The sequence below is a fragment of the Erythrolamprus reginae genome, chromosome 12, assembly GCF_031021105.1.
Source record: "Erythrolamprus reginae isolate rEryReg1 chromosome 12, rEryReg1.hap1, whole genome shotgun sequence".
NCBI classification, from domain to species: Eukaryota; Metazoa; Chordata; class Lepidosauria; order Squamata; family Dipsadidae; genus Erythrolamprus; species Erythrolamprus reginae.
Window position 1 is genome coordinate 7,138,199 of NC_091961.1, and position 14,058 is coordinate 7,152,256.

General features: G+C 44.5%; 2 protein-coding genes across 5 annotated transcripts in view; both read right to left on the minus strand.

Moving 5' to 3' along the window:
- Positions 1-5,865, minus strand: part of LOXL2 (lysyl oxidase like 2) — a 121,247-nt gene extending 115,382 nt beyond the window's left edge. Inside the window, exon 1 of the mRNA XM_070765251.1 lies at positions 5,789-5,865. The gene's annotated coding sequence lies outside the window, so the exon portion shown is untranslated. The remainder of the gene's footprint in view (positions 1-5,788) is intronic.
- The window catches only part of ENTPD4 (ectonucleoside triphosphate diphosphohydrolase 4), a 33,562-nt gene continuing 20,564 nt past the window's right edge, over positions 1,061-14,058 (minus strand). For 3 of the 4 annotated variants that reach the window (XM_070765255.1, XM_070765257.1, XM_070765256.1), the window contains exons 11-14: positions 10,857-11,181; positions 8,708-8,793; positions 5,789-5,950; positions 1,061-3,603 (exon numbers count right to left, since the gene is read on the minus strand). In XM_070765255.1, the coding sequence (XP_070621356.1) occupies positions 3,375-3,603; positions 5,789-5,950; positions 8,708-8,793; positions 10,857-11,181 (802 nt within the window). In that variant the 3' untranslated portion in view covers positions 1,061-3,374. The remainder of the gene's footprint in view (positions 3,604-5,788; positions 5,951-8,707; positions 8,794-10,856; positions 11,182-14,058) is intronic. The other variant, XM_070765258.1, reaches the window with a different exon arrangement.

The following is a 14,058-nucleotide window of genomic DNA, read 5'->3' on the forward strand; positions in this document are numbered from 1 at the left end:
AGCGCATGGATTCCTCCTTTGTTTTCAATCTGCGTAGGCTCGGGATAGAACAGAGATCAAGTGGAGCAAGTGGTCAGTTTTAGGTTTCTGAGTATTATCATAAAAGAGGACCTGACCTGGGGCGCTTACATTGCAGCAGTGGTCAAAAGAGCCCAGCAGAGATTATACTACCTGAGACTTCTGGCAGTATAATCAGCAACAAAATGAAAGACTGCTGGTGACCTTCTACCTCTGCATCATAGAGAATATTTTAACTCACTGCACCTGTGGTTTGCCAATTGCACAGTGGCAGATAGGACAGCGCTCCAGAGGGTCAATGTCATTGCCCAGAGAATCATTGGTTGCCCTCTTCCCTCTTTGGTAGAGCTTTATAGCTCCCCCCTGCCTTAAGAAAATTCAAAACATTCTTAAAGATCCATCTCATCTTGGGCACCATCTGAAAGACGCTACAGGACAATAAAAACAAGGACAAATAGTCCGAAAAACAGCTTACATCCCAGAGCAGTAACTATATTGAATTCTACTGCAATAACTTATATGCTGCTTCATAGTGCTTTTACAGCCCTCTCTAAGCGGTTTAAACAATCAGCATTTTATCCACCTCGGAAGGATGGAAGATTGAGTCAACCCTGAGCCGGTGGTGAGATTTGAACTGCTGAACTACAGCAAGCAGTTGGCTGAAGTAGCCTACAGTCCATGTGCCACCCTAGCTCTCAGCATTAATGCAATATCCGGGGTTATTTTTACAATCCGACCAATCAGGTGTTTACAATGGGGATGTCCCTCTGACCTTCCAGTCAATCAGCTTAAAGCTCTGTTGGGAGAATTGGTGCTAGACTTATGGTTGGGGGTCACCACAACACGAGGAACTGTATCGGGGTCACGGCATTAGAAAGGTTGAGAACACTGGTGTAGGGCAACAGCCTTACGTCTCTTAGAGCAGAGGTCGCCAACCTTGGCGACTTTAACTCCCGGAACTCCCCATTCTGGGAGCTGACGCCCGCCAGGCTTAAAGTCGCCAACGGGATCTCTGCATTTTAATGGAAAATTTCAGCAAACGTATTCATAAATTCCTTTAATGCGTCTTTTTATTTTCTCCATCTTCAACAGGTGAAGTACCGTCTTGCAACATTTCATAAGCCAGATGCGGGTTTCTAAGAGGACGAAGTTTGTATATTTCATAAGACAAATCACATTGATGCCGTTTTCAACTATGGACACTTTTTGTTTTCAAGTAAAAAAAGAAAAAGGCTCTGTTATCCAGAAATAAGAAAGTGACAGCGTACTTGTTATCGTTCCGCCGCCACTCGGCTTCCCCAACCGCCCAAATGATCACGAACATTTGAAATGATGCTCAGACCATAGAATGCCACATAGGTGTACACTCACGCACATATATACCCATACTTAGACCAGCTGCTGCTCACACACAAACACACACACACAAAGTAAGTCCAGGGAGGCTGACTGTGCAATGCGGTCCTCCAATTTCCAGCAGTGAAGCACCACGTCCTGCCGGGGTTTCTTTAGCACATCGTTTTACAAGGATGGGAGTTTTACATCTTAACCGATGGGGCTGCCACCTTTTATTTTGAGACTCAGCTTCCACTATCCACTTTTATTGAGAAATTTAGAATTGGAGTTCCACCCTTGGCAACTTTAAGGCTTGTGACTTCAATGTTCAGAATTCCCCAGCCAGCATGGTCTTCAAACGTTCACAGGCCTTAAAAGTTGCCACGGTTGGATGCCCATCACTTAAAATGAGGTCACGTTTGAACTGAGCAAGAATTAGGAACTCGTAATGCATATTTCCCACTCCAATTTTTTTTCCTTCCTTCTCTGCCATGTGTTTTTAAGACTGTGGCAGCAAGAGGTGCCTTACTACTGACCCATCTATCCACTATTTCAGGGGTCTGTGGTGGTAAGGGGTGCCTTACTACTGACCCATCTATCCTCTATTTCAGGGGTCTGTGGTGGTAAGGAGTGCCTTACTACTGACCCATCTATCCTCTATTTCAGGGGTCTGTGGTGGTAAGGGGTTCCTTATTACTGACCCATCTATCCTCTATTTCAGGGGTCTGTGGTGGTAAGGGGTTCCTTATTACTGACCCATCTATCCTCTATTTCAGGGGTCTGTGGTGGTAAGGAGTGCCTTATTACTGACCCATCTATCCTCTATTTCAGGGGTCTGTGGTGGTAAGGGGTGCCTTATTACTGACCCATCTATCCTCTATTTCAGGGGTCTGTGGTGGTAAGGAGTGCCTTACTACTGACCCATCTATCCTCTATTTCAGGGGTCTGTGGTGGTAAGGGGTTCCTTATTACTGACCCATCTATCCTCTATTTCAGGGGTCTGTGGTGGTAAGGGGTTCCTTATTACTGACCCATCTATCCTCTATTTCAGGGGTCTGTGGTGGTAAGGAGTGCCTTATTACTGACCCATCTATCCTCTATTTCAGGGGTCTGTGGTGGTAAGGGGTGCCTTATTACTGACCCATCTATCCTCTATTTCAGGGGTCTGTGGTGGTAAGGAGTGCCTTACTACTGACCCATCTATCCTCTATTTCAGGGGTCTGTGGTGGTAAGGAGTGCCTTATTACTGGCCCATCTATCCTCTATTTCAGGGGTCTCCAACCTTAGCAACTTTAAGATTTGTGGACTTCAACTCCCAGAATTCCTGGCTGAGAAATCCTGGGAGTTAAAGTCCACAAGTCTTTAAATTGCTAAGGTTGGAAACCCCTGCTGTATTTAAGCTATTTTTGTGGAGTGGGGGAGAGAAAGAAAGAGTCAAAAGGGTTGAAATAAATAATTGAGAGTGAAATGCTAGAGTCTCTGTTGCTGGTCAAATGGAGGCAGGAGAGGCTGAGGCTGCCTTTCTCCTGTGCTTTGTGTGGCTCAAGAACATGGCAAGGAACTGGTAGCCCACAAGTGTCAGTTAAGCAAGCTTGCATTCAGACCCAGGAAAACCCTAACGGCAGACTCACATCAAAAGGAGAGAACAAACCTCTCAACATTTACTGAACGCACGAGTCACTTGCGACTTTCCTATTTCAAGTACTGGCACAAAGTCTTCACTGCACAATCCTGCTTTTCCATCCGTCCCCCTGTCCCTAAGTCAAAGTGCATTTGCTTTCAAAGTCAAGAGTTTTTAAAATCATTTTGGCTGAGAGTTTCCCCCAACCTTGTCCAGCCAAGTTTGATCTCACTTTCCCCCCCACCGCAGTTCTCCAGAGATGGAACTTCCACCTCTGGGTTCAGAGACTGCAAACATGGGCTCAGGCAAGGCTCTCTGAAGGCGAGAGAGAGAGAGAGAGAGAGAGAAAGAGAGGGGAACCCTGAGAGGTGGAAGGGTCTTGAGATTCACAGTCAGCAGCTTATAAGCCTCCGGGAATCTTCTGTGACGGGAGGCCTTCTTCGATCCAGAGGGGAGGAGAGGAGCTGTTGTGCAGCATCCGCCGGTGGATTCTCCGTAGGCGCAACAGGTAGAGCAGGATGGAGAGGAGCACAATGAAGAAACAGGCAAAGAATAAGTAATGGTTGTAAACAAAGGCAAAGCTGCGCCAGTGGGAGTGATTCCCTCGGAAGTTCTCCTGCTGGATGTCTCTGCAGGAGGAGGAAGAGAAGAGAAGGGATGAAAGAGATGGTTCTACTCCAGACCGGGTTGTTCGGAGGGACCGTCTCTTGCCGGTCACATCTACCCGATCCATCAAGACTGTGGAGGCAAGGAATGTTGTGGGTCCCATCCCCTGGGGCAGGGGGTAGGCAAAGTTGGCTCTTCTATGACTTGTGGAGTTCAACTCCAAGAATTCCTGAGCCAATCAGGCTAGATCAGGAATTCTGGGAGTTGAAATCCACATGTCATAGAAGAGCCAACTTTGCCTACCCCTGCTTTAGGGAGATACACCTGGTGGGATCCCAAAAAGAGGGCCTTCTTCACGGTGGCCCCCTCTCTTTGGAACATCATCCCCCCCCCCCAAAGATCAGAAGGACCCCTACTCTAAGTCTCTTCTGGAAGGCCCTGAAGACCTGGTTCTGCCAGTGGACCTGGGGAACGTGGAGCGGGATGGAACCCATTAAATGGCTTGTGTGATATGCTGTTGCCAGGGGAGAATGTGATTTTATTATATTAATTTATTATATGATTCTTTTATTTGTTTTATTGTTTTTATGAGGTTTTATGTTCTTGTAAGCCATCTTGAGTCACCATGTGCAAATAGGCAGCAATATAAATTCCCTAAGATTAGATGGATGGATGGATGGATGGATAGGTAGGTAAGCAGCCAGGCAGGCAGGTAGATATTTATATTATATTATATCATATTATATCATATTATATTATATTATTATATTTTATATTATATTATATTATAATATCATATCGTATTATATTGATGGATTGATGGATGATAGGTAGGTAGGTAGGTAGATAGGGAGGTAGATGATAATAGACAGACAACAACACAACCTAGTATCCTCTGAAGCATCCCTAGAGATTTCTCAACAGTTTTGCCAACCTGGGCAAAAGAGATACTGTTGCAAAGCCATAAATAAGATTTTTTGGGGAGACAACCTTACATTAGCCACCCCGAGTCTTCGGAGAAGGGCGGCATACAAATCTAATAAGTAATAATAATTATTATTTGTTTCAGAGATCATTGTGATCCCAAAGGCTCCTGACAATGAATATCAAGCATAAATCATCCATAATAAACATAGAAACATAGAAGTCTGACGACAGAAAAAGACCTCATGGTCCATCTAGTCTGCCCTTATACTATTTTCTGTATTTTATCTTAGGATGGATATATGTTTATCCCAGGCATGTTTAAATTCAGTTACTGTGGATTTATCTACCACGTCTGCTGGAAGTTTGTTCCAAGCATCTACGACTCTTTCAGTCAAATAATATTCTCTCACGTTGCTTCTGATCTTTCCCCCAACAAACCTCACATTGTGTCCCCTTGTTCATAGAAACATAGAAGACTGATGGCAGAAAAAGACCTCATGGTCCATCTAGTCTGCCCTTATACTATTTTCTGTATTTTATCTTAGGATGGATATATGTTTATCCCAGGCATGTTTAAATTCACTTACTGTGGATTTATCTACCACGTCTGATGGAAGTTTGTTCCAATGATCTACTACTCTTTCAGTAAAATAATATTTTCTCACGTTGCTTTTGATCTTTCCCCCAACTAACTTCAGATTGTGTCCCCTTGTTCTTGTGTTCACTTTCCTATTAAAAACACTTCCCTCCTGGACCTTATTTAACCCTTTAACATATTTAAATGTTTCAATCATGTCCCCCCTTTTCCTTCTGTCCTCCAGACTCTACAGATTGAGTTCATGAAGTCTTTCCTGATACGTTTTATGCTTAAGACCTTCCACCATTCTTATGGCCCATAAAGATGACAAATGTAACAACTATAACATGAAATGTAACAACAAAAAAACCAGACTCTAGTTCAAGGATGTCCAGTCTTGGCAGCTTTAAGACTTGTGGACTTCCCTATCAGGGCTGCCTGGGGGATTCTGGGAGTTGAAGTTCACAAATCTTCAAGCTGTCAAGGTTGGATACCTCTCTCTAGTAATTTCCCCATGTTCTATTTAAAAAGGTCCAATTTAACCAGCTCCATCCACATTTACTGATAAACATTGCATTGGTTCGACATTAGGCTTGGAAACCAAAACAAACACGAAACCTTGGTGTGAATGTGTCTTGTGTATGTGTGATCAAAGCTGCCTTTGAATTTCACAAGGGAAATGGTTAAGGCCTTAAAAGGTGTACCTCAAAGGTAAAAACCGGGTCCGATAAAGGATGGCCCCCAACGTCCACTGCACCTCTTTATCGTACACCTGAAGTGCTGTTTTTAAGTTGTTGTAGTTCACAGGGAAACCGAAGCCATTGTGAAAGACCTCGTACATCCAGGCTGACTTAAAGCACTGATACCTGCAGGGATAAACATAAAGCAACACATCCAAATGGGGTTGTTGTTTAGAGGGGGATCAGTGCTAAAGAAGAATGAGCTAAATTCCACCAGTCTTAAGCGCTTAATTGCACATTCAAGATCTCGTTATTGTTACCGGGATTTACGCACACATGCTCTGGATTCTGTCCAAGGTAATTAAGATGCCTTTTCAGAAGAGCTAATTAAGCCGTGCGATGACAAAGACAAACCCCTCCTCTGTGTGTGTGTGAGAGAGAGAGGGGGGGGGGCTTGTGCATTAATGAAAAGGAATGAAAGGTGTGGGGTGAAAACTTAGAAGTCTTTCTCATCCAACTTGTTGCGCACAACCGACATGAAATTGGCTTTCAGGGAGGGAACGTTTCAGTAAAGTTTGCCCAGGCAATTTTACTGAATTATTTCCCTAATCATAAGGAAAAGATAAAGATAACCCTCATACATATGTGCTAGTAGTTCCTGACTCTAGGGGGGCGGTGATCATCTCCGTTTCAAAGCCAAAGACATCTATGTGGTCACGGGGATGCCATGACTAAATGCCAAAGGCACATGGAGAGCTATTATCTTCCCAAAGTGGTCCCTAATTTTTCTACTTGCATTTTTACATGCTTTCGAACTGCTAGGTTGGCAGAAGCTGAGACAAATAATAGCAATAACAATAGCATTTAGACTTATATACCGCTTCCTAGTGCTTTACAGCTGTCTCTCAGGGGTTTACAAAATCAGCCTCTTGCCTCCAACAATCTGGCTCCTCATTTTACCCACCTTGGAAGGATGGAAGGTTGAGTCAACCTTGAGTCAGTGGTGAGATTTGAACTGCTCAACTACAGCTACCACTGCGCCACCCAGGCGAATGGGAGCTCACTTCGTTACGTGGCGCTAGGGATTCAAACTGCCAAAGTGGCAACCTTTCTATTGACAAGCTTAGCATCTTAGGCACTGAGCCACTGTGTCCCTTCAGTGACCATAAACCACCTTTATCATTTGTGATAATTAATAATAGCTAATTTAGTCTGTGGATAGACAGGATGTGTGCATGTATCATCAAAACACCACTGTCTTCCAGAGATGGAAGGTAATTAGCTTCCTATTCATCACTTATTTTTTATATAGTGGGAAAGGAAGCCACCTGGTGACCAAAAAGAGGCAGTTGTACCAAAAGGAAAAGTACATATATATTATGTATGCCATCCTTCCCTCCTTTCTCTGACTCCGTTTCTGTCTCTCTCTCAAACTACCTTCAATTTATCTATCTATCTATCTATCTATCTATCTATCTATCTATCTATCTATCTATCTATCTATCTATCTACCCACCTACCTACCTCTATCTATCTATCTATCTATCTATCTATCTATCTATCTATCTATCTATCTATCTATCTATCTACCTACCTACCTACCTACCTACCTCTATCTATCTATCTACCTACCTCTCTCTCTACCTACCTACCTATCTACCTCCCTCCCTCCCTGTCTCTATCTATCTATCTACCTACCTACCTACCTCTATCTATCTATCTATCTATCTATCTATCTACCTACCTCTCTCTATACCTACCTACCTATCTACCTCCCTCCCTCCCTCCATCCATCCATCCATCCATCCATCCATCTATCTACCTACCTACCTACCTACCTACCCCTCTATCTACCTACCTACCCCTCTATCTATCTATCTATCTATCTATCTATCTATCTATCTATCTATCTATCTATCTATCTATCTATCTACCCACCTACCTACCTCTATCTATCTATCTATCTATCTATCTATCTATCTATCTACCTACCTACCTACCTCTATCTATCTACCTACCTCTCTCTCTACCTACCTACCTATCTACCTCCCTCCCTCCCTGTCTCTATCTATCTATCTACCTACCTACCTACCTCTATCTATCTATCTACCTACCTCTCTCTATACCTACCTCCCTCCCTCCCTGTCTCTATCTATCTATCTACCTACCTACCTACCCCTCTATCTACCTACCTACCCCTCTACCCCTCTATCTATCTATCTATCTATCTATCTATCTATCTATCTATCTATCTATCTATCTATCTATCTATCTATCTATCTATCTAATTTAATTTGTATGCCAATCACTCCCGAAGGACTCAGGGAGGCATTCAATTATCTTAGGTTTATATTGTCTAAAACAGTGTTTCCCAACCTTGACCACTTGAAGATATCTGGACTTCAACTCCCAGAATTCCCCAGGCAGCGAATGCTGGCTGAGGAATTCTGGGAGTTGAAGTCCAAATATCTTCAAGCTGCCAAGGTTGGGAAACACTGGTCTAAAAAACTTGCATAGAGCAAAACTGTAAAAAAAAAAAAAAGAGCAAGAGACTTGGGGCTTTGGGAGAAAAATGTCTTGATGTGTTTCTAGATTTGGTTGCAAATTATGCTTGACACAATTTATGCAACAGTAGCTTCTTTTTAGATAAAGCAAAATCTTGGATGAAAACAATTAACCACATAATACTGAATGGTGTAAATCAACTTCATGTCATGTGAGAAGTCAGTCCCTACCAATTCCGAAATACACCCCACCACTAAACATACAGCATCTTTGCATTCTCCTTAAGAGTGCTCCAACAGCTCAGAGATTTACTTATTTGTTTTAAATATCAAACTATTGTCTTCCTTGAAACAATTACTTAAGAAATTAAGTTTGGGTCTCTCTCTCTGGCTAGGATTGTTTGACCATGTGCAGGCACAGAAGAATGGAGACACTTACTTCACTCGGTGGAGATCTGCGTGGGAGGCATACAGGCCACGATCGAATCTTTCCCGTAGAACAGACCACTTTGTGGCACAATATTCCTGAGGGGGAAAAAATTATGGAAATAAATATACAGACATTATTTATATACAGTACATGCGCATACAAGATGTCCCAGAAGTAATAATGCAATCACTCAATCCTGATCAGCTAGGACTCAGTTATTCTCATTTCTTCTTTATTATCATTAGCTCCTAAATATGGAGAGTTATTATCTTAAGACTTTATTTCCTGATTTATTTTTTAAAAAACCACAAAAAACAAAAAAATCAACAACCCCAAATTGGCTGCCCTGTTATTTCTGGTATAGCATATTCAATAAAGAACATTTTAACATTAATATTTATTTATTTATTTATTTTATTTTTATTTATTTATTGGATTTGTATGCCGCCCCTCTTCGGAGACTTGGGGCGGCTAACAGCAATAATAAGACAGCGTATAACAATAATCCAATACTAAAAACAATATTACCCTATCTATAATTGTGACATTATAGAATGTGTTAATTTAGGGATTTTATTGCGTGGTATATTTCAGGGGTACTCCAACCTTGGCAACTTTAAGACTTGTGGACTTCAACTCTCAGAGTTCCTCAGCCAGATTGGGATGACCCTTATTTAACAGGTATGTCTGCTATTGAATGGGTTTGTAAGTTTAATTAGCTAAATTAATTGGATTTCAGATATCTGTATTGTATATTGTGTTTCTCGATATGTTGTAAGCCAGTCCTCGTTCCTCAGAGAAGAACGGCATATAAATCATATATATATATGCCAAGATATATATATGAGGTCACGTTTCAACTTGTAATACATATTTCCCCCTCCAATTATTTTTCCTTCTGTGTCATGATTTTTAAGACTGTGGTGGTGAGGGATTTATTTATTTATTTATTGGATTTGTATGCTGCCCCTCTCCGGAGACTTGGGGTGGCTAACAGCAATAATAAAACAATGTACAATAATAATCCAATAAATACTAAAAATGATTAAAAACCCATTAATATAAAAAACCAAACATACATACAGACATACCACACATGAAATTGTAAAGGCCTAGGGGGAAAGAGTATCTCAGTTCCCCCATGCCTGGCAGCAGAGGTGGATTTTAAGTAGCTTACGAAAGGCAAGGAGGGTGGGGGCAATTCTAATCTCTGGGGGAGTTGGTTCCAGAGGGCCGGGGCCGCCACAGAGAAGGCTCTTCCCCTAGGCCCCGCCAAATGGCATTGTTTAGTTGACGGGACCCGAAGAAGACCCACTCTGTGGGACTTAACCGGTCGCTGGGATTCGTACAGCAGAGATATTTTGGTCCGATGCCATGAAGGGCTTTATAGGTCATAACCAACACTTTGAATTGTGACCGGAAACTGATCGGCAACCAATGCAGACTACGGAGGGTTGGTGTAACATGGGTATATTTGGGAAAGCCCATGATTGCTCTCGCAGCTGCATTCTGCACGATCTGAAGTTTCCGAACACTTTTCAAAGGTAGCCCCATGTAGAGAGCGTTACAGTAGTCGAGCCTCGAGGTGATGAGGGCATGAGTGACTGTGAGCAGTGACTCCCGGTCCAAATAGGGCCGCAACTGGTGCACCAGGCGAACGCCCCCCTCGCCACAGCTGAAAGGTGTTTCTCTAATGTGAGCTGTGGATCGAGGAGGACGCCCAAGTTGCGGACCCTCTCTGAGGGGGTCAATGGTTCCCCCCCCCAGGGTAATGGACGGACAGATGGAATTGTCCTTGGGAGGCAAAACCCACAGCCACTCCATCTTGTCTGGGTTGAGTTTGAGTTTGTTGACACCCATCCAGGCCCCAACAGCCTTCAGGCACCGGCACATCACTTCCACTGCTTATTATTGCCTTATTACTGATCCATCTAGCCTCTATGTCAGATGTCCCCAACCCTAGCAACTTTAAGACTTGTGGACTTCAACTCCCAGAACTCTGGGAGTTGAAGTACACAAGTCTTAAAGTTGCCAAGGTTGGAGACCCCTGGTATATTTATATGCGATCTCCAGCCTGTGCAGGTTAGATTTCCTAATGGCACTGAAGTTACTCCTAATTTCTCAGCCAAACCACGAAGCGGGATAGGTCTGACCTTACATTTGCAGCCTTGAGGAACTGAGCAGCGTTGTAATCTCCTCCCATCCTTAAGACGTCCTCGGTACAGTAATAGAACTCCGAAAAGCCATAGAATTCGCTGTTCTCGAAATGGACAGGTGGCTGATAAATGCCATTCAGGGAAGTTTGCGTTTCGTTGGTCTTGTTCATGAAAGGCTGAATGACGTCGCGACACAAGTGGAAATCTCCCGTCCCCCGAAGGTACAGGGTCTGCCCGTTCTGCTGGACTTCGTCCTCAGCGTCTAAGGGCAGGCAAGGGTCTAAGTAGGGCGTCTCGGAGGTCAGGCCGATCTGTTTGCCAAGGAGCCTGCAAGCAGAACGGATCAAAGGACAATCAATGGAACAGCCGAAGGAAACGACCATATTTTTAGGAGTACAGTGGTACCTCATCATACGAACTTAATTGGTTCCAGGAGGAGGTTCGTAAGGTGAAAAGTTCGTAAGATGAAACGATGTTTCCCACAGGAATCAATGTAAAAGCAAATAACGCGTGCAAATCCTTCAGGAAAATCCCAAACTTTAGAAGGGAGGTGAACAGAGGGCAGGGAGAAGCAGCTAAAGGGGGCGGGTGGAAGAAGCAAGGCTAGGCTAAAGCAGGGGTCGACAAAGTTGTTCAGAATCTAGGAGCCAGCCAAAAAATTTAGGAGCCAGAATTTTTTTTAAGCAAACTTGGTTTTTTGCCGAGTCTCCACCTGACATCGCTTTCACCCCCAAACTTCTCCTCTTTTTCCATCCCTGTCTCTCTCCCCCCCTTATGTGTGTGTATGTATACACACTCCAACCATTTCCAAAACCAGTTGAGGGCTGGGTTTTTTTTCTCTTTTATCCTTTTCAAAAACAGGTGTGGGCTGGGGGGGGGTTCTTATTATTTGGATGCTTTTTACCATATGCTTCAAGAATCACCTCTCTCTCTCTCTCTTTTGTTTCTCTCTCCTCTCATTCTCTGCCTCAATCATTTTATCATTTCTCCTTTTTTCTCCCCTTTTTGTTCTCATTTCTCTCACTCTCCTTTCCTCTCCCTATCTGTCTTGCTTTCTCTCTCTCTTGCTATCTTTTTCTCTCTCTTGTTCTCTTATTTTCTCTCTCTCTCTCTTGTTCTTTCTCTCTCTCATGCTTTCTCTCTCTTGTTCTTTCTCTCTCTGTTGCTCTCTCTCTTATTTTCTCTCTCTCTCTCTCTTTCCTTTCTCTCATTCCCTCTTTCTCTCTATCCTTTCTATCTCTCACTCTTTCCTTCTCTCCCTCCCTTTCTCTCTCTTTCCATTCCCTCTTTCTCTCTATCCTTTCTATCTCTCACTCTTTCCTTCTCCCCCTCTCTTTCTCTCTCTTTCCTTTCTCTCATTCCCTTTCTCTCTATCCTTTCTATCTCTCACTTTTTCTTTCTCTCCCTCCCTTTCTCTCTCTTTCCTTTCTCTCATTCCATCTTTGTCTCCTGGGGCTGACTGCGCCTGCCCTGCACCCCCCACCACGGAGGGAAAGCATTTGGCATCGGCACCGCCAAACCCCCCCCCCTCCACAAGCAGCAAAAGCCTCTGCGACTGAGCCGGAAGGCAAACGGTGCACCCCGCCGCTTAGGCTTTTGCTGCTCCTGGGGGGGGGGGAGGATTTTCTCCTCCCCACCCCCCCGGCAGCCAAACGTCGCTGGTGCAGGAAAGCAGCGTGTTAAAAGGCGCGCTGCTTTCACGGAAAACAAACCCGGCTTTCCTGGCAACGGAGGATGACAAGCAGGAAGAAGCGGGGTGGAGCAACGCCAGGCTCAAGCAGGCAGCTTCCGCGCGTTTCTTTCAGCGGAAGAGGAGGAGAGGGAGCGGATCGGGTGGGCGGGGGCAGCGCCTTCTACTGCCGGCGCCTCCCCGCCCCCGCCCCCCCCCCCAGGCAGGCAGGGGAATGGGAACTGCGCGCCCATGGAAAAGGGCACGCAGGGGGGTATTTTGGGGTGTGCGGGTAGCGGCGGCGGGCAATAGCCGGGGGGCGGCTTCTGCAAGTGGGAGCTCCAGGGCTGAAGCCTCAGCCCTGGAGCTCCCACTTGCAGGAGCCACCTCGCGGCACACCGGTTGAAAAACACTGCTGTATACACATACAGTACAGCAGGCAACATTTTCTAGGCGCCAGACAACATTTTCTAGGCGCCACTGGCGACCAGGCGCCTGGGTTTGTCGAACCTTGGGCTAAAGGGTGAGTGGGAAGGAAGAAAGGCAAGGGGGCGCCCCTCCCTTTTCTTTCTTCAAAAGACACCCTTTCAGTTCCTTTGCAAGCACGTTCTTCTCTGCAAATTTTTTCCTCCCCCAAGCTGCCCCTCCCTCCTCCCTTTTCTTTCTTCAAAAGACACCCTTTCAGTTCCTTTGCAAGCACATTGTTCTCTGCAAAAATTTTCCTCCCCCAAGCTGCCCCTCCCTCCTCCCTTTTCTTTCTTCAAAAGACACCCTTTCAGTTCCTTTGCAAGCACGTTCTTCTCTGCAAATTTTTTCCTCCCCCAAGCTGCCCCTCCCTCCTCCCTTTTCTTTCTTCAAAAGACACCCTTTCAGTTCCTTTGCAAGCACGTTGTTCTCTGCAAAAATTTTCCTCCCCCAAGCTGCCCCTCCCTCCTCCCTTTTCTTTCTTCAAAAGACACCCTTTCAGTTCCTTTGCAAGCACGTTGTTCTCTGCAAAATGTTTCCTACTCCAAGCAGCCCCTCCCTTTTCTTTCTTCAAAAAAGGGGGGGAAAAGAAACCCCTTCATCCCAGCAGCAGCTGCTTGGGTTCGTATGGTGAAAATAGTTCGGAAGAAGAGGCAAAAAAATCTTAAACACCGGGTTCGTATCTTGAAAAGTTCGTTAGAAGAGGCGTTCGTAAGATGAGGTGCCACTGTATAAGATGCACCTTCACCCCCTAAAACAGAGTGAAAATCGGGCCGCGTCTTATGCACCAAATGTAGCCCTGCTCAGCGTCTTAAACGGAGCTGAAACAGCTCTCGAAATGGAGCTTTCAAAGACTGAAAAAACAACCTCTCAAATGGAGCTTTGCAAGGCTAACATACCTCTTCCAAGGTGCTTGTTAAGGACACTAGCCGGTAGGCAGAATTTTTTTCCCCTTACTTTCTTCCCCCAAAACTAAGATGCATCTTATATTCTGGTGCGTCTTGTAGTTTGAAAAATAAGGTAGATCTCAATTAGAAATATGGAACCTGATTCTTCTGTCCTGACAGAAG